Below are 18,000 nucleotides of genomic sequence, written 5' to 3' on the forward strand. Positions count from 1 at the left end.
AGCCACCATCCCCCAAATCAGGCCTGAGCCACAGATGGAGGTGAAGGAATCCACAGTAGAGAGGGGGTCACAACAAAGTCACGGTCTGTGACCCTCAGCCCCATTTCTACCCTGGCCTGCAGCCCAGGCTGGTAACCCAGCAATCTGCCTAGTGATTCTGCAAAATTCATGCAGCCCTGGTGACACTCTTGTCTGGATAATTTGGCCCTGGAATGGTCCAGAGATAAACTAGGATCTGTGCTTACAACACCTCAAATTCTAGCTGCTGTGTTGTGTTCGTCTTGTTCTAAAGAACAGTTGGGGGACCACGATGTCCCTTTGCATATCTGGAGCAAATAGCCTTGCGGTGAATTTTTAAATTTATGTCAGATCCTTCCAGGGCAGGCCAGAGCCTCATGGTGAAGAAAGGCCGTACCTAAGAAAGGCAGAGGGGAGGCCTGGCTGGTGCTCCAGGTGCCCAGGAGTCTGCACATGGCAAAGGTGACTCACTCCTGTGGCAGGCATCTCCTGTTTCTGTTGTCCCCCAAAACAGGTGACCAGAGGCATTTTAAATGCCAGCACTGCTCAAAAGAGGCCACATGGAAAGAAAATCTATCAGCTACACCTTTAAACAAGGCTGGGAACAAAAGGCAGCTTGACTCCGGGAATTTAGGGCCTTCTGGAGGCAGAATAGGCCAGAATGGCCCTGAGTCCCCGGCTTTTTGTTTTGTATCCAGGTGTCTACAGGAGGATTTGGTTTTTTTGTTTTGTTTGGTTTGGTTTTTTTTTTTTTTTTTTTTTTCATAAATTAATAAAGGAAGCCAAATTGAGGGTTCAAACTCAGGCAAGGTGGGAATGAGGTTGGCCAATCCTCGGGCAGGGTACTCTCTCCGCTCTCCACAAAAGGTCTCAGGCTGCAGGAAGTAACTGCCATTGGAACCCGGGACGCGGGCAGTTTCTCACCAACACTGCAGACCTTCAAAGTGACCACTTCCCAGGACTCTCACAGATGAGCAGTTTCTGGGTGCTCCGGCCCTGGAAGGCCTACATCGAAGGTGCCCTTCCCCACCACCTCCTCTCCTCCCTCTGACCGGCTGGATGCAACGCGGGACAGCTGCAGCCAGCGGTGCTCACCCTGGCCCCCAGCCTCGGCCTTCCCCACGCCCAAGGGCAGCTGGGAGCCGGGAAGGGAAGCTTCAGAAACCTAGCAGCGGCCTAAGGATGACCTGCCCCAGCGTCTCTGTACCCCCTCCTCCAGGCGTGTCACATGGCGGCCTCAATAAGGCAGGCAGTGCGCCCCGCCGCGGAGACCAGGGGCTGGTGGCCGCGGGCCAGTGGGTGATGAAACCTGCCCTGCGCGTTACTGCACAGGGCGCGGGCGGGGCGTGGGGCGGGGTGGGGGTGGAGAGCGGGTACCGGGCTCACCTGTTCTCCGAGAGGAGGGTGGGGACTAGGGGGAGGGGCGAGGGCGTGCCAACACCGGTGCGTGCTGGGTGGCTCTGGGTGGCCGCACTCGCTTCCCACCCTCCCCCATCCCCGTAGACCCCCGAGCTGAGCCGTCGGGTTGACGAGGCCAGGAGCAGTTCCTGTCCCCGGCCCGGGCGCGAGGGAGACGTGAGCGTGCACACGTACACACACAGCGGGGGCAAGAGGCGCTCCGAGCGGCGCCCAACTTTCCCCTGGCTTCCTCCAGGCGGGGAGAAGCAGCTGGGGGCAGTCTCATTCCCGCCGTGCTTAGGGAGGGGGCCCAGACAGGAAAGAAGAGATGCAGAGACTTTCCCCAGATTTTGCTTTTTCTGCTTGTTTTTACCACTTCCATCCGAGGACTGAGAGTAGGGAGCCCAAGCCGGGCGGCGAGTGGCACTTTGGGAAAGAGAAGTGTGTGTGTTTGGAGACGCCTGAAGTTGTCTTTCAAACTCGGGCCTCCGCAGCACGCGAAGCTCCGCGGGGGCTGACTCAGGCTGCCTGGGCCTCCCGGGCCACCCGCCTGGAAATGATGCAAGTCGGGATTGTCACCTGGATCCCTGCAGCCCAGACTGGACTGGGGGAGGAGCGAGACAGGATATCCCAGGTGTTGCACGACCCACCAAAAAGAAAGCGGGAGGAGGCGGCAGTTGCTCAGGGCAAATAACTTTAGTACTTCTTTCTGTTCCGGTCTTCAGTCGTGTTTGGTTTTACTTTGTTTAACGCAAAGCGTCTCACGCTAAGAATTCCCGTGGGCGTTCAGTTTGCCCGCACGACCACTGTGCACAGGTATCTCAGTTCCAACCTATCAAGACCTCGGGCTGCGGTCCTTCCTGAATTCCAAACTGGAAAGAGGAAACTCGCAGCCTGATGAGGTTGTGACGCGAGTCAGGGACCCGGGTGACTCTGTCCCAGCGCGAACCGTCCCTTCTCACCCTCTAACTGCAACCGGAGCGGGGCTCCACTTTGATTTTTTTTTTTAAGTCTGTTCGGCCATTGCCTCGGAGCACCCGCACACGCGCACGCATCTCTGGCCGCGCTCACACACACACTCGCACACACGCACGCAAACGCGTGGCCGCCGCCAGGTCGGCAACTTTGTCGGGCGCTCCCAGCGGCGCTCGGCTTCCTCCTGTAGTAGTGGGGCGCAGGCCCCGCCTCCAGGCTGTGTTGTCAAACGGGCCAGGGTCTCGGATTGGTCCAACCGCCGGGACAACACCTGCTCGACTCCTTCATTCAAGTGACACCAGAGCTTCCAGGGATATTTGAGGCACCATCCCTGCCATTGCCAGGCACTCGCGGCTCTGCTAACGGCCTGGTCACATGCTCTCCGGAGAGCTACGGGAGGGCGCTGGGTAACCTCTATCCGAGCCGCAGCCGCGAGGAGGAGGGAAAAGGCAAGCGAGGAGGAAGAGTGGGAGGAGGAGGGGAAGCTGCGGAGGAGGAGGAGGAAGAGGAGGAGGAGAGGAGCACAAAGAACCCAGGTCTCCAGGCGGGAGGTTTATCCCAAGAACCATGTGTGCCGAGCGTCTTGGTCAGTTTGTGACCCTGGCTTTGGTGTTGGCCACCTTCGACCTGGCGCGGGGAACCGACGCCACCTACCCTCCCGAAGGTCCTCAAGACAGGGGCTCCCAACAGAAAGGCCGCCTGTCTCTGCAGAACACAGGTAAATGCGTGCGCCCCTGCGGCCACGAGCTGCGGGAGAGAACCCTGTGCACCCACGCAGCGCGCCCTGGGCGTTTCGCCCAGAACCGGACGCCCACCCCAGTCAGCGCAAACTCCTGGGGTGGCGCGGGACGTGCAAAGGAAAGCGCAAGGCCAAGCTATGTCTGCGCCGGGCTCGGAGCGCCCGGAATCTGCACGTGCTAGCAGGGTGATGAAATGGCTGGGGCAGGACTTGTTGCTGTCCTCCCCCGGGGTTGAGGGGAAATGAGGCAGCGCCTGACGCTACCAGAGGCAGAGAGTCTCGGGTCCAGTGCAAAGCGTACTTCTCCATTCCGGCTGGCCGGAGGGAGGCTCCGAGGGTCCCCCGAGCCGGGCTAAGCCCTGCATCGGGAGAACCTCTCTTTTACAGCTGGCCAGCAGCGGCAGTACTGCTTCACTCCTTCCTCAAAAGATGCCCGATATCCCAGAACTTTGCTGGCTAGACGAATTGCATCGCGAACTTCCCCGCGGGGGCATTGCTTTTGAAAGGGATAGGGGTGGCGCAAAGCGTACCTCCGTGGTGCTGCCGCAGTCCTCTGTTCCTGGGCAGGTCAGCATGAGAAGAAATGGTGACAGGACCGAACCGTGCGCCGCCTCTGCTCTGTGCTCACCGGCGAGCTGCGAGCAGAGCAGAGCCAGGCGTGCGGGACACCGGGCTGGCTCTTTTCCCAGCTCCGGGGAGAGAAGGAAAATCGCCTAGAGCTCCTTCACTCTGCACCCAATCCCGCTGTGTTCTGGGGGGCTGTGCGAGCGCCGCAGAGGCGGCGAGCGTGCGCTCACCGCCCTAGCAGGAATGCACGAATGCCCATAGGGGACGCCCCAAGTGAGTGAATCGCTGCCCTGCGCCCTCCTTCCGGTTTGCGCCGGGGGTCCTCCTGGAGCCTCTCACCTTCACTTGCCAGGGAGGGCGCCCTCCACACCCCAGGACCCTCGCGGAACCCTTCCCCTTCTCCAGCGCTTTCTCTGGGAACTGAATCTGATTCTAGGTAGTTAGTGACCCTCCACAAATACACCCCTCTTTCGCTAGAGGAATCGGAGTGCGGATTGTCTGCTCTGGCTCCGCCCTTCTTCCAAAAGATACTTTTCTGATGTAATTTTGTGGTCGGTTTAAATCAGAAAATTGGGTAGGGGGAGGGAGGGAAGAGGCTTCCCGCATGCGGCAGCCTGACAGTTAACTCCCCGTCTGTCCTTTCGGGCAGTCGAATTAGAAACACATTCTGCGAAGGAGGGCAGCAAGCGCTGGGGCCACGGGAATTCCAGGGGATTAAGTGATACCTCACACCGGATCCCTAATTAAGAGGAACCTCTAAGGGCGGACGGTGGACGGTGGCCTTCTGGCAGGCTAGCCAGGGTCGGACTCGATTCCCCGAGCCTGCCAGCAAACCGCGGCTTCCCTAGCTTGGTATTTTTAATGCGGATGGTTTGGAGGCGCTGCCTTAATAGGAATTTTGTTTTGATTTTTAGGTGTTGAATCATAAAGCTGAATTGAAACTGCTTTGGGGACGCTCTTATTTGGGGGTCAGGAAGGAAATGACTGATTTAATAGCTACAGCTTCTACAGATCCGAGTAGAGAAGGGTATTTCATTGATGAAATACCTTCATCTTAAAATCTTATTTTTGTCTGTGAGTTTAAAAAGCTGATATTAATATGTTTTCTGCTCTCAAACTACACATTCCCATAAATGCTTTAATAAAATGGAAAGGAGCAGGGAGAATACTCACTTAATTTCTGATTCTGATTTTTATAATTTTTGGCTAAAGTTTACAAATATTTACAAATATCACATTTCCTGTAAGTGGTATTAGTGATGAAATTTGGTTTCCCTGCTCTTCAGTTCTGATATGGTTATCACTGACTTTTTCCCCCCCTTACAATTTCCTCTGGTCCTCACTGACTTTTCCTTCAGCTGCCCTCTTTGTGTTCCCCAGCATGGCTGAGTTGTGTATATATTTGTAATTTTCATTTTAGCGGAGATCCAACACTGTTTGGTCAACGCTGGCGATGTGGGATGTGGCGTGTTTGAATGTTTCGAGAACAACTCTTGTGAGATTCGGGGCTTACATGGGATTTGCATGACTTTTCTGCACAACGCTGGAAAATTTGATGCCCAGGTAAAGACCACACAGAGCGTGAAGCATGTTTCAGGTTAGCACAGTGCGATAGAAATGTTTGCTGGAAAAAGTCCTTAACAGACTCCTTAACTCCTTAACAGGTTTCCTTAGCTGTTCTTGATGTTAATTTCAGGGCTTGCAAGAGACATTCCAGGTGTGAGCGGGATGCCAGGGTCTCCCCAGGGCACTGATGTCCTGCTATCTTTATGTAGGTGAATCCTTCTACACTCTTAAGCTGTGTCTACACAGGCAAAGTGAGCCTGCATACCAGAATCATAGGAAATGATGGACACCTTGGAAGAGAGGACACATCATTTCTGTTCACCCAGAACCCAGTCCCCAAAGCCATTGCATGAGGAACAGTAGGCTAAAGGGGCAGGGGCAGAGACCCCCAGTATTACATTCCAAAAGCTTTTTCTACCTAATAGGTTGGGTCGGGGGAGGGGCAGGCAAACTGAACTCTTCAAAGCCTCCAAAAGAACAGATATTTATTCCTTCTAAGCAGCAGGCTCTTTTTTCCCAACCTGAAAAGTCAAAAGCATGAATGAAATGCTGTGTTTTTCTTTTGTTCTATATAATAAATATGGCTAGGATCTGACCCAACTGAGATATTCTGGGGTCCCAGGTTAAAGCTGAGTTGCAAGGACCTAACAAGGGCAAGGACCTAACAAGCACCTACGACTCCAATGCCAACAACCCAAATAAACGTGTGCTCCTATGCACGAGGCACTAGGCCCCCCCTTCATTTTCTCCCTGGTCCCAGGTGCCCTGTTGAGACACGGTGTTACTGTGTATCATAAACTTCCTCTCCCATTTCACTGGGGCACAGTGACAGCGTCTGAAGAGGCCACAGTGGAGGTGTGATTCATGCACATCAGCCGTCAGCAAGCCTGACATCCTGGAGGGCCTGACAGGGGTTGGGCCTGGGAGCCAGGAGGCAGCAGGCCCCGCAGCCTAACCACAGAGGATGTGAGCTGGCAACAAGGGAAACAGACCAGGGAGGAAAGAGCACAACTTTGAACTCGAGGCTCCCTAATAACGCATCCCTTCTGGATTAACTGGAATTAGGAAGCGTAATAGGAAATCCGGAGGAAAGATGTGTGCTGAAGGGCGATCCCACAGGATGTCAGGGAAGAAGACCAGAACAGGTCGCTCTGGCCCTGGAGTGAATTAATCTCCCTTTTTTCCTCAACCAACAGGAGCATGTCCTCGTGTCCTCGAGTTAGAGGCATCCCCACCAGTCAGTTCCCAGCACAGAACTAGTTAAGCCCCCTGTCCCGTTTGGCTCCTACTGGAGAGCTGCAGGAGAAGGGGCCACAGGGTGGGTTTTCAGCCCTCAGACACTCTCTGGGCGCATTTCAGTTGCTTCTAAAGAGAGAACCAAAATAAATGTGCTGGCTGGCTTCCCGTGTCCAACCTAAACCATTGACTGTCTCAAGTGGCTTCCCGGGTCTAAAACCCAGGGTAGCCTCTAGGACCACAGCTTGTTTTGTTTCTAGAGTAAGGGAGGCTGTGGGGAGTCCTAGGTGGGCACCCAAGTGCCCCCTGCCCGGGACACTGATAAGGAAGCCAGGGCCGAGCTCCTTCCACAACCCCAACAGCTGGCTCCTTTCTAGGATAAGCGCAGCCTAATGGGGTTGCCAGGGAGGAGAGCTGCGGGCCAGATGTATGCGGGCCTCTCAGAGGCAGGAGCGTGGGGGAGGGCCACTCGGCTCAGATGCTGCCAGGCCGGGTGCCAGGCGGCCTTTTAGTGGCAAAAATCCTAACAGTTTAAAGGAGTAGAGTCATTTTTTGGAAGGGCAAAGAACTCTCCTGCTTGAAGGATAAGAGGAGGCCCGAGTGGAGCCAGAGGTCCTGAGGCAAGAAAGGAGACCGGCGGCCTCCATCTTGGTGAGGCTCCTGGAATGGAAGAAGGTGCATCTCGGCGGCCAATGGGCACCTTCCACTCGGGAAGGACCCTTGCTGAGAACCACAAAGGAGTCATGGCCCAGTTCCCCGGGTGTTCCAGAAAAGCTGCCACCCAGCCGCCAGCCCTGAGCTGCCCTGACAGCCGCGGAAGCCCCAGTTCAAGGGAAACGAAAGGCGCAGCTGGGGAGGAAGGAGGCAGATTTGTTAGTGCACAACACTAACATCCTTTCTGGCGCGGTGCCGGAGGTGTCCTGTCACTCTGGATGTACCTCCGATGTGCCCCGTCACCTGGGAAGGACATGAGTCTGGGACAGGGCCTGGGATTTGTTGTCCTAAAAGTCCTGGGTGACAGCCCCAGAAAGGTCAGTGCACGCGCGCTAACGCCCGGCCTTCCGCCCTCTCCTCTCCCCTCCCCTCTGCTCTCAGGGCAAGTCGTTCATCAAAGATGCCTTGAAGTGCAAGGCCCACGCTCTGCGGCACAGGTTCGGCTGCATAAGCCGGAAGTGCCCGGCCATTAAGGAAATGGTGTCCCAGCTGCAGCGGGAATGCTACCTCAGGCACGGGCTGTGCGCCGCAGCGCAGGAGAACATCCGGGTGATGGTGGAGATGATCCACTTCAAGGACCTGCTGATGCACGAGTGAGTACTACCCGCAGGGCTTGGGAGGGCGGCCCGCGATGGCATCCAGCCTGAGGGCCTGCTGTCCAAGGCTGCATTCCCAAAAGCTGTCCCCCAGGAGCCCCTGTCCTGCTGGCTTTCAAGAAAAATGAGATTTTTTTTCATCACCACTTTCCAAATCCTGGGCCCCAGAAACAATATTACTTTTACTCAAATGTTTAAAATCAGAAATTCTCATCTTCCCCTTAGCCAAGGAAGTCTCTGAATATCCCAAATAGCTGCAGGGTTGTCCTTGTGGGCAGCTGAGCGCTGAGACATCTGTTGGACCGGGCACTGTGCTGAGTGCTGTGTCTGACCCTGACCTGACCCTCGCAGCAGCTCCAAGACTTGGATGCTTTGACTGGCTTTTTACAGATGAGAAAACTGAGATGAAGGCAAAGCTGGGACTGGGGACCAGGCAGCTTAACTGAGAGCAGTGTTCCCCCCTACCCCAAGGCTCTCCTTTCTTTGAAAATCCCCTACCAGAGAAAATGCAAAACAAACATCAAAAACTGGTCTGCTAAGCATTGGCCTGCCACACCAGGAAAATGTGACAGTCCTTATTGGAAGACTTGCAATTCACAGATAAGCCCAGGACTCCTCATTCTTTAAAAATGGTCCCAGCTTTCAGATCCAATTTTTGCAGAAACGTAAAAGCAAGTGGGTACACAGTTGTTCCTAACATGAGGGACGAGCCAATGGCTCCTTCCTCGAAGCAGAAAGGAAGCCACCAGCTAACAGTCCAGTGCATATCACTGACAGTTTGAGGGCACCCTTGTTCTTCCCACAGGGTGGCATGGTGCCAAGTCAGTACATGAACTCTTGTTCCTCAGTTCATGCCATGACCTGCTCCCAGCTATGTCACTAAACAGGCTACCCCACCCTCACCCCCAGTATCACCTCAATCATGGAGGACAACAACCCTCTGCTGTCACTACCCACTTGGTTATAAGGTTGCAGGTATCTTGCAACAGCCTCTGGATCATAAGGTGTGTGGGGCATGGATGCGGGCAGCTCTTGCCAAAAGCAAGAGTACGTTGCCTTTTCCTTGAATCACACCAAAACTCATGCAACAGTTTCATTCTTCCAAATACGCCTAAGAGAGCAATAGTAATAACAGCATCAACGACAATGATAACCATCCTTTTTTTCTAATGTGCCAGGTTTTGGGCCAGGGTCTTTGTGTGAATTAACACATCTGTCTTTCCCAATCATGCTACAAGATTGAAGTTACTGTCCCATTTTATAGAAAAGTGAAGGCTGAACCTCACTCCGGGGTTTGAGTCCTCCTCTTCAATGTGGGGATTGGCAGTGTGCAGTCATCCCTGAGGGCCTGGAGCGTCCTCCTCAGATACACAAAGCCATAGGTGCTCAAGACCCTTATATAAAATGACATAGCTTTTGCATATAACCTGCACACATTTGTTTATTGTTTGTTGCTCATTTTCAAAAATGTTAGTGCATTACAGTTATACGTAATAGTGGGGTTCATTTGACATATTCGTAAACGCACAGAGCAGTTTTCTCATTTCAATCCCAACCTGTATGCATAAATCATCTCTAGAGGATTTATAATACCTAATATAATGTAAATGCTATGGAAATTGTTGTTGCTCTGTATTGGTTAGGAGATAATGTCTAGGGGAAAAAATAATCCGTACAAGTTCAGTATAGATACATTTTGTTTTCCAAATATTTTTGTAGAGGGCATAGGTACCTGAAGCCAGTTACAGGAACTAGCCAGCTGTCAGAACCCAACCTCCTTGTTCCTGGCCTGTCCTCTCCTCACCATACCTGCAGAGGCCTCATGGTCACCAAATATAGTACAGTTCTTTGCTTTTCTCAAACCGATCCCCCTGTCTCACACAGTGAGCTCTGTGAAACCCCTTTCCTTCCAGGTACCCTGAAAAAGATGCACGCCCCATGGCTGAGAAACTCCATAAGTCCATTTGCCCCAGCCCATCCCCCACTGTCACCCATGAGACAGCTTGTTGACTATGGGCCCGGGGTGCAGGTTTATAAGTCTACAATGTGTTGTTGAGTGTCTTCTTTGGGGGAGTGAAGTTTTGAGGGTTTTGCATGCTGTCCCCCTGAAACCAAAGGAGCTCAGTGGCTGTCTAGTGTCTCCTCATGGCAGCCTGGCACGTTGCGCCCCCCAGGCCTTTGCCCACCTGTCCCGCTCTAGAAAAGCAGGAGGCCTGCTCTGATCAGGAGTGTGGTCTCTTTTGAGAACATGCTATGTGGTCACACACAGGTCCTCTTGCTTCTGGCTAGGCCAGCCCCTCTGGGGAGTGAGTCACTCCAAATACCTGCTCCCCCAAAGCCCCCATCAGCAGCCCTCATGAAGCCCAGCCAAGCAGTGCCTCGCTACACAGCAAGCTCAATTGCCTGAGATTTTTAGCTTTTTATTTATTTATTTATTTATTTATTTATTTATTTATTTATTTTTTGCCATCTTAACTGATTCAAGAAGGCCCTTACAAATTGTGTGGCATTGGTCACAAATAAGAATGAGAACTGTATTTGATTAGAGAGGACATACCCTAGAATTCACAGCACTCCTCCTTGCCCCAGCCCTACTGATCCCAAAACAAGCACATGCAGTTAGAGCAGCCATTTCCAACTCCCCGGGGCCCTCTGCTCCCTGCCTCTTCCTCCCGCCCATCTTTCTCCTGGTCATCTGCCTCCCCCTAGCTGCGGGCAGCCTGCTCTGGCCTGCACACAGCCTGTCACTGGGTGCTGGCGGCCAGTGATGGTTCAGAGCCTCCCGGCACATCCCCCTCCAAGTATTTTTTTTAGACTGTTAGCCTTGCTGACACCCAGTCAAGAGAGCTGGGCTTTGTCATTAGACACGGCTCGTCCTGCAGCCTGAGAAGGCACCATGCCAGCTCCAAAGGCTTAGATGAACTCACTTCAGCACACACACCCCTCCGCGCGGCCACAGCCTCCGGGGAGAGAGCCAAGGGCTGAGGAGAGCGAGGGCTAGGCCTGCCTCCTGGGGTCCTGCAGGCACTTCTCTGGCAGATACAGCACACCAGGGAGGGAGGCCCGGGGCAGGCTGCACATTCCCAAGACAGCCTCCCCCAGCTCGGGGCAAAGAAGCCTGAGGGACGGAATCCACCTAAACCCCAAAAACAGACACAGCCCCTGCCATGTGCACCTGGGCCCAGGGTGACAGGTGCTAGGACCCTGTGGTTGCTTTAGCCAGAGGTACTTAGTGAACTTGAGGAACCAGAGCCACTTTTCAAGGCAGAGGAGTCAAACATGCATTGAGCGCTTTCTGCCCTGCATTGCCACATGCAGGCCTTCCTCGAGGTAGCCAAGGAGGCAGTGTCTTGCTGGCACTGGCACTGACAGTGCCCATCAGCCAGGCACAGATGATGCCAACGGCATCCAGGAGAACTTAGAAGGCAACTTGAACTCCACCGGCCAGAACAGTCCTCTCTGCTATCAGCCGGCCCCAGGCCTTCCTGCCCTCTTAGCCACCTTCTCCCTCTTATCAATCGATATCCACAAAGCGAGGACAGTTTACCCAATCACAACTTGAGGACTAATTAATCAAGCAGCGGTCAACACTGCACACGTCTTAAGACAGCCACAGTGCGTTGCACAGAAAGATCACAGGCTCTTCCACAGCCCTCCAGGCCAGGCTTGTTATAACCACCCCATGTTCCCAGTAACTTCCCTGCTCAAGGAGACATCCAAGGCTGTGATGCTCATGATCAGATGCATTCAGGACCTTAGCTAGCTAAGGGCTACTTTAAAATGTTGGTCAGTGGGGCTGGGGTTGTGGCTCAGCAGTAGAGCACTCGCCTAGCCTGGGCAAGGCCCTGGGTTCAATCCTCAGCACCACATAAAAAGTAAATAAATAAAACAAAGGTATTGTGTTCAACTACAACTAAAAAAATAAATATTAAAAAAAAAATGTTGGTCAGTGGGCCATGGGCCTACCTCGTGGTGGAGCCCTTGCCAGGCATACATGAGGCCCTGGGTTCAATTCCCAGCACCAGGAAGGAAGGAAGGGGTTCACATGATGAAGCATTCCATAGCCACCCCACCTGGGGAGTTCTGAGAGGCCAGCGAGAGCCGGACAGGCTGAGCAGCTGGGCCCATGCATGTCAAGGCAGGCCCGCCCCGCCGTCTGCATGCACCCTCCAGCCCTGGGGGAACAGTTTCCCTGAAGGGCATCCAGAGTGAGCCAAGCAACTGGCTGTGGCTCATTCCAAACCAGGAGGCCTGACCACTGGCCCTCACCCCCAATCCTGGGGAAGCCCAGACAGAAAGAATGAGGATGGTCAGATCACACACACGTACACACACACCTACACCTGTGACCCAGAGGGACAGCTGCATGGGAAATGATGCTGCATGCAGGCAGATGTTTTCCCCAAGCCCCACCACCCAGTCCACAGTCCTCCTGGTGCAGAGGGCAGTGCACCCAGTAATCCCCAAGGACACCCTTCCTCATGAGCCTAAGCCAACAGCAGACAGGTGTGGGGAGGACCTTAAGGAGGGGGCCCTAGAGGAAGGTCCGTGGTGCAAAGCAGTTGGCCTCACTGTCACCACAATGCTGGGGCTCTTGGAAGCCGTCGGAGCCCCTCTCTGAACCCTGAACCTTCATGGCTCCTCCTCTGCTAACTGAGGCCCTCCCCCCTTGCCCAAGGCTGTTGCACTGACCACAGGCTCTGGCGTCAGTCATCAGCCCCCCTCCTGCAGTCTGCCTTTATTCCAGTGCCTGGGCCCTCAGCTTTTATCCCAAGCACCTGCCATTGTCGCTGCTCTTTGTCCTGCTTGGGCTCCCTCTCTACAGCGATTCAGGGGTGAGAGTCCTTGCCTGCATGGAGTCTGGTCCACAGGGCTGCCCAGGAAAGACCCAGAGGCTGGTGCTCCATAGAGGGGCTCCAAGTGGTTCCAGGAAGGGCCTCCAGCACTGGCCCCTCCCCTTTCCTGACCTGAGCGCAGCTCTCAGGGCCTCTTTGGGACTCCATCCATCCTCAGTGTCTCTCTGCTCTCCACCTCCAGACCCTACGTGGACCTGGTGAACCTGCTGCTTACCTGCGGGGAGGAGGTGAAGGAGGCTGTCACCCACAGTGTTCAGGCCCAGTGTGAACAGAACTTGGGAGGGCTGTGCTCCATCCTGAGTTTCTGCACCTCAGCCATCCAGAGGCCCTCCACGGCATCCCCTGAGCACCAGCTCCAAGGGGACAGAGCCAGGCCCTCCAGGATCCACCGCGGGGAAGCCAGCCTGCACCTCTCAGAGCCCAGCAGCAGGGAGGCTGTCAGAGGCCCCAGGGGCGAGCGAGGCAGCAGGAGCCACCCACATGCCCCGGCCCGGGGCCGAGCAGGGAGCCAGGGGACCCCGGGACCTTCTGGAAGCAGCGAGTGGGAGGATGAACAGTCTGAGTACTCTGACATCCGGAGGTGAAATCAAAGACGGGCCATGAAATCTTTCCTCCAGGCCGTCCATTTTCTTATCTATGGACATTCCAAAACATTTGCCATTAAAGAGGGGGGATGTCACACGCAGGATTTTGTGGGATTGTGGACTTCATGACGGTGTGTGAACAGGTGAGATGGAGGCTCCTGGGGCAGCGGGGTCTCAGCGGGCCTGGTGAGCTGGGCACCTGCATGTGCTCAAGGGCATCCTGCGACCTCCTTGTATCTCTGTCTTCTTCCCATCGTGGGCCAGTGAGTGGTGGGCTGCTGTGTACCCTGCTCTGGGGGAGGTGAATGCCCACCTGGGCTGGGCCAAGCACTGGGGGCTAGACCCTGCAGCCTCTGGCACTGTGGGAGGGCAAGGCGGGGCCAGAGGGGAGAGAGGATGTCCCCGGAGGCACAGGGGCTGGTGCACAGGAGCCGCACAGTGCTCTGAGGAACCCAAATTCAGTTTCCTGCATGGGGCCTCTTGGTTCAGAGCTGCTTGAGGGAGCGAGGGCAGAGTCATTTTCATGTGTGATTTCTGAGCCATTGTTCTGCCCGGGGGACACAGTCCGAGGGAGTGACCCCTGTGTGTTTATACTTTAACCACTGCTTCCAATCTTCGATTTCACTTTTTTATTTATCCAGTTACATCTATATATCTGTTGTCTAAATAAATGCCTTTCAAACAAAGCAACTGGTTCATTAAAACCAGCTCAAAGTGGGAGGAAAAACAGCCCCGGCCTACCCTTTGGGGCCCAATTTTTTAAAGTGCAATTTTTAAAAGAATCCAACAGCACTGTGCCTGGCCTGGGCTCACATTCACCCGGGACAGACCTCGTACCTGGAGGGAAACGCACACAGGGAGACCATCAGGCAGCTCACCTTGACCCACAGCCAGGTCCCAGCAAGCTCTGTACCCGCCACCCTGCAAGGCCGAGCAGGAAACCTGGCTTCCCCATGCTGGAGGAAAAAAAAAGGGGAGAAGAGAAGGAGATTGCTGAGCGCCACCCATCGAGAGGCCCACCTTGGCCAGGCACAGTGGCGCCCACCCGCAATCCCAGCAGCTCAGGAGGCTGAGACAGGAGGATCACATGTTTGAAGCCAGCCTCAGCAACTTAGCAAGGCTGTGAGCAACCTAGCAAGACCCTGTCTTAAAATAAAATAAAAAATAAAAAAGGCTGGGGATGTGGCTCAGCAGTTAAATGCCCCTGGGTTCAACCCCTGGTACAAAAAAAAAAAAAAAAAAAGAGGGCTAACCTTCAGCATGAGTGGAGGTGAGGCTGGAAACCTCCACAGGGCAGAACTTTCCAGATCCTATTTGGAAAGTGAGCAATGAGGAGGGGAGTCAAGCAGACAGAGGGCAGAGAGGAGAAATGGACTCACTGAGGAAGGGAAGGATTGGGCCAGGAGGGAAGTCCATGGCAGGGGGGGGGGGGGGGTCTTGCAGTTTTCAGCTCATCTCTTTGATAGGCATTTCTCCCCAATAGGCTGTCAAGTTAAAGCCCAACCCTCTCACAGCTGTACTCAAATAGGAGCCAGTTTGGAAGGCCTGGCCAGGTTTCCTGGGTCTTTCCAGAGCAGGGGTCAGCAGACCTTTTGTGTAAAGGGTCAGAGAGGAAATACAGTCTTTTCAGCTTTTGGGCCGAGCTGTCTCTCTGCAGCTGGTCAACCCTGCGGTGAGAGCTGGAAGCAGCCCAGACAGAGACCAGTGGGCTTGGCCCTGTTCCAGAACAGGCCCCCAGCTGGACTTGGCTCAGTTTGTTGATCTCTGTTCTAAGGAGTGGCCCAGAGGGTCTGCATCTCCCCTGATCTCTCCACTAGCTCCCTCGAAGTCATTGGAGGCCAGAGATGAGCTCAATTTACCTACATGTCAGTGATTTATTTATTCTAGGGAGTATCTTTGCTCCAAACACAGCTGGTCATTATAGGCCCCAAACCCAATCTCTACAGAAATCATTTGGGGGTGGGGGTGGGGGTGGGGGTGTGGTGACATGCTGAGAGAAGCACCCAGAAGACCCGGGGTGCAGAGAGCAGAGGGTTGGTGCATTTAATCCAGCTCAACCCTCAAAGGGAGGGAGGAGGCACTGAATGTCGCTCCGCCATGAGAACAGGCGTAAACCATGGTGACAGCGTGCCACGGCCACCACAGCAGGCTGGCATTTCTTTCCAGCACTCAGGAGCTAACCAAATGCCCCCTGCCACGGCGCTGGGTGGGCACGGTGTGCGAACGTCTCTGGGTCTGCCTACTGATGTCCCCTTGGTTGCTTCTATTGTAAATATTTGTCACTTGTATTTGTTACCTCTGTGCTTCCCCCAAGGCCTGATGTGGCTCGCCATGCTCATTTGAACTCCCTGATGGGTGGCGGTGGTGTGTTGTTCATGCCACGGCTTGGTTGTTTTTTTTCCTTCAAGAGTTAGGGGACTGTCATTCCCTCTGACTCGCCCGGGGACAGGCAGCACGAAGCAGCACTGGCGGCTACAGTCGTCCTGCTCCTGGCTGTCCATAGGTGGTGTGCGTCCAGGGAACATCTGCACAGTCTAAAGTGTGTTGGGGGGGGGGGGGAGCAGTAGCTGAAAACAGCTGCGCCCCTCGCTCCGCGCTCCGTACAAATTCACTCTCGAGCCTTCCTTTGAGGAAGGATGTGGATCTCCAAATACAGATGCCGTGTTTATTTTGAGCTTCGCATCTTAACAACATGATCTGAACACCTCTCCTCTGTATCAATAAATAGCCCTGTTATTCCCAAATGGAGGGGCCCGGAGAGTGAAAGGCTGACACCAAAACTAAATAAATAGAAAACATCAGCCCAGCACCGCAGTCACACTTTGACACACACAGGCAGATATTTAAACTCAAGCCCAGTAAAAGGCGTCACGAACCCAACACGGAAAAACAATGCTTGCCGCAGTCACTTCCTAAGGAAGAGCAGCCCCGACTGATCTCAGAAGTGGCACCACGTGGGCTGGCTAAGTCAGAAGATCTGTCTGTGTGGGTCTAGGCAGCAGGTTCTGTACGTTGTCACACTGCATTATTTTCCTTCAAGGATCAATAAAGGTTTTAAATAAATGGCTTTCACTGGAGCAGTGTCATTGACCTAAGGGGTGGGGGGGTCTGACATCCAGTACAAAGGGGGACAGCCGTGGGCAGGTGGGCTCTTGACACTGTGAGATGTGAGGGATACCAGGTGAAGAGGACCCCCCGGCTTCTCTTCCTTCAGGGGGCTCTGACAAGCCGTGCCCGAGCCACCCAAAGAGGGGAATGCTGCCCCTTCCTCCAGACTGACCCTGCAGCAGGCGCCATGCACTTCACAGTGGGTGGACGCTGGCATGCTCTGGGAGCTCACCGCCTCCTGCAGACCCTTCCCCACCCTGCAGGATGGAGCTGGAGCCCGGTTCTCTACGTCTATGCCACCACGGGAGCATCCAGGGGGCACCACAGCAGGTAGTTGGCACACATTACCTCATCCTGACTCTGCCCCACAAATAGTAGGTGTGGTCCTCATCTTTCAGGTGAAGAACCCAGGTATGGCCTTGTCCCTCACCACACGGCTGAGGAGTCGGGAGCGTGAACTCAAACCTGGGAGGTGACCCCTCAGCCCGCATGTTTCCCTCCTCCCCAGGCCTGGAGTCTCCACTCACAGTTTATTTCTAATTTAAGCCTTTCAGTATCAGTCCTGCTTCACTCGAGGCTTAGGGAAAGAATAATCATATTTATAGCACCAACCTCCAAGGAGCTTAGAGAGAAAAATCACTGCCCTCACCTTTCCTCCCAGCAGAGAGTGAAATTCCGGTAAAAACAAGGGAGAGCAGGAGAACAGAGCACCTATGGCTTGTCTTTGCTTGGGTAATTTTTTGAAAGGTTCTTCTTAACACCCCACAGAGGAAAACATCTGGGGAGCCTCTGGCTTTGGGGAACACACAGTAGGGGCTTTTTCCATCAGACTTGCCTGTCACCAGCCCTGTCTGAGAAGCCAGGTCCCCTGAGCTCTTCACCACAGGTGTTCTCATCCTGACAGCTGCAGACTCTTGGGGCTCTAGAAGTGCCCCCTGCTCTGTTGGGTGCTTAAGGATGTTATTTCCAAACCCCATTTTACAGATACAGAAACTGAGGTTCAAAGACATCTTATTCTGCCTGCCACCGGCCACAAGGCTGGCACGCTCTAGCAGTGTGTTCCACATACCCACCCCTATGCCAATTCTGCTCCATCCGCCTGGCCGTCTCTCCCCCAGGTGTGAAGCCGCCAGTCAAACACGACCAAGCGAGCTCAAGAACACAGCTCCCCCCCCCCAGAGCCCTCAGGATTGGTCCAACCCAATGGCTTGGGATTATTAGGCCGTGGGAGGGAGGAGGCAGAAGGTTTCCAAATGTGCTTGCATTTAAGCAGTTTCCAAAGGGAGCTGGAGCCGCACGCCCCAAAATCTGGAGACAGAAATCTGAATTTGTTCTAAAGTCAACAAAAAAGAAAACCCCTGCTGAGGAGGGGACAAGCCTTGGCCAGAAAACAGGTCTTATGTGAATTATTTTTTGTGGGTGGAGAAGAGAAGAAAGAAGCCTTGGTCTAGTAGTCACGCGTTCCTGCTTCATCAGCAGTTCCACTTTTACCACTCCCCAAAAAGAAAAAAAAGAAAATCAATCCACTCCCCAAAGAGAACAGAGGACAAAGGTCACAAAGCCGTGGAGCCCGTGGCCGTGAACCTGCCAAAGACAGACCAGATGCCACCTGGCACCTGAGGACCTGCAGCCACGGCCACCAC

General features: G+C 54.2%; 1 protein-coding gene across 1 annotated transcript; it reads left to right on the forward strand.

Moving 5' to 3' along the window:
* Positions 1-2,649: 2,649 nt before the first annotated feature.
* Stc2 (stanniocalcin 2) lies at positions 2,650-13,935 on the forward strand. Its single transcript, XM_027938719.2, has 4 exons — positions 2,650-3,109; positions 5,118-5,260; positions 7,595-7,806; positions 12,847-13,935. The coding sequence occupies exons 1-4, from the start codon at positions 2,959-2,961 to the stop codon at positions 13,247-13,249; spliced, it is 909 nt and encodes a 302-aa protein (XP_027794520.2). The 5' UTR covers positions 2,650-2,958; the 3' UTR covers positions 13,250-13,935.
* Positions 13,936-18,000: the final 4,065 nt, after the last annotated feature.

The sequence above is a fragment of the Marmota flaviventris genome, chromosome 5 (genome assembly GCF_047511675.1).
Source record: "Marmota flaviventris isolate mMarFla1 chromosome 5, mMarFla1.hap1, whole genome shotgun sequence".
Lineage (NCBI taxonomy): Eukaryota > Metazoa > Chordata > Mammalia > Rodentia > Sciuridae > Marmota > Marmota flaviventris.

Bases quoted from the DNA above. Each gene is read 5' to 3' on its own strand.
- Stc2 (XM_027938719.2), top strand. From the start codon at position 2,959: ATGTGTGCCGAGCGTCTTGGTCAGTTTGTGACCCTGGCTTTGGTGTTG. The intron at 5,261-7,594 runs GTAAAGACCACA...CTCTGCTCTCAG, and splicing joins CTGGAAAATTTGATGCCCAG to GGCAAGTCGTTCATCAAAGA. The intron at 7,807-12,846 runs GTGAGTACTACC...CTCCACCTCCAG, and splicing joins AAGGACCTGCTGATGCACGA to ACCCTACGTGGACCTGGTGA.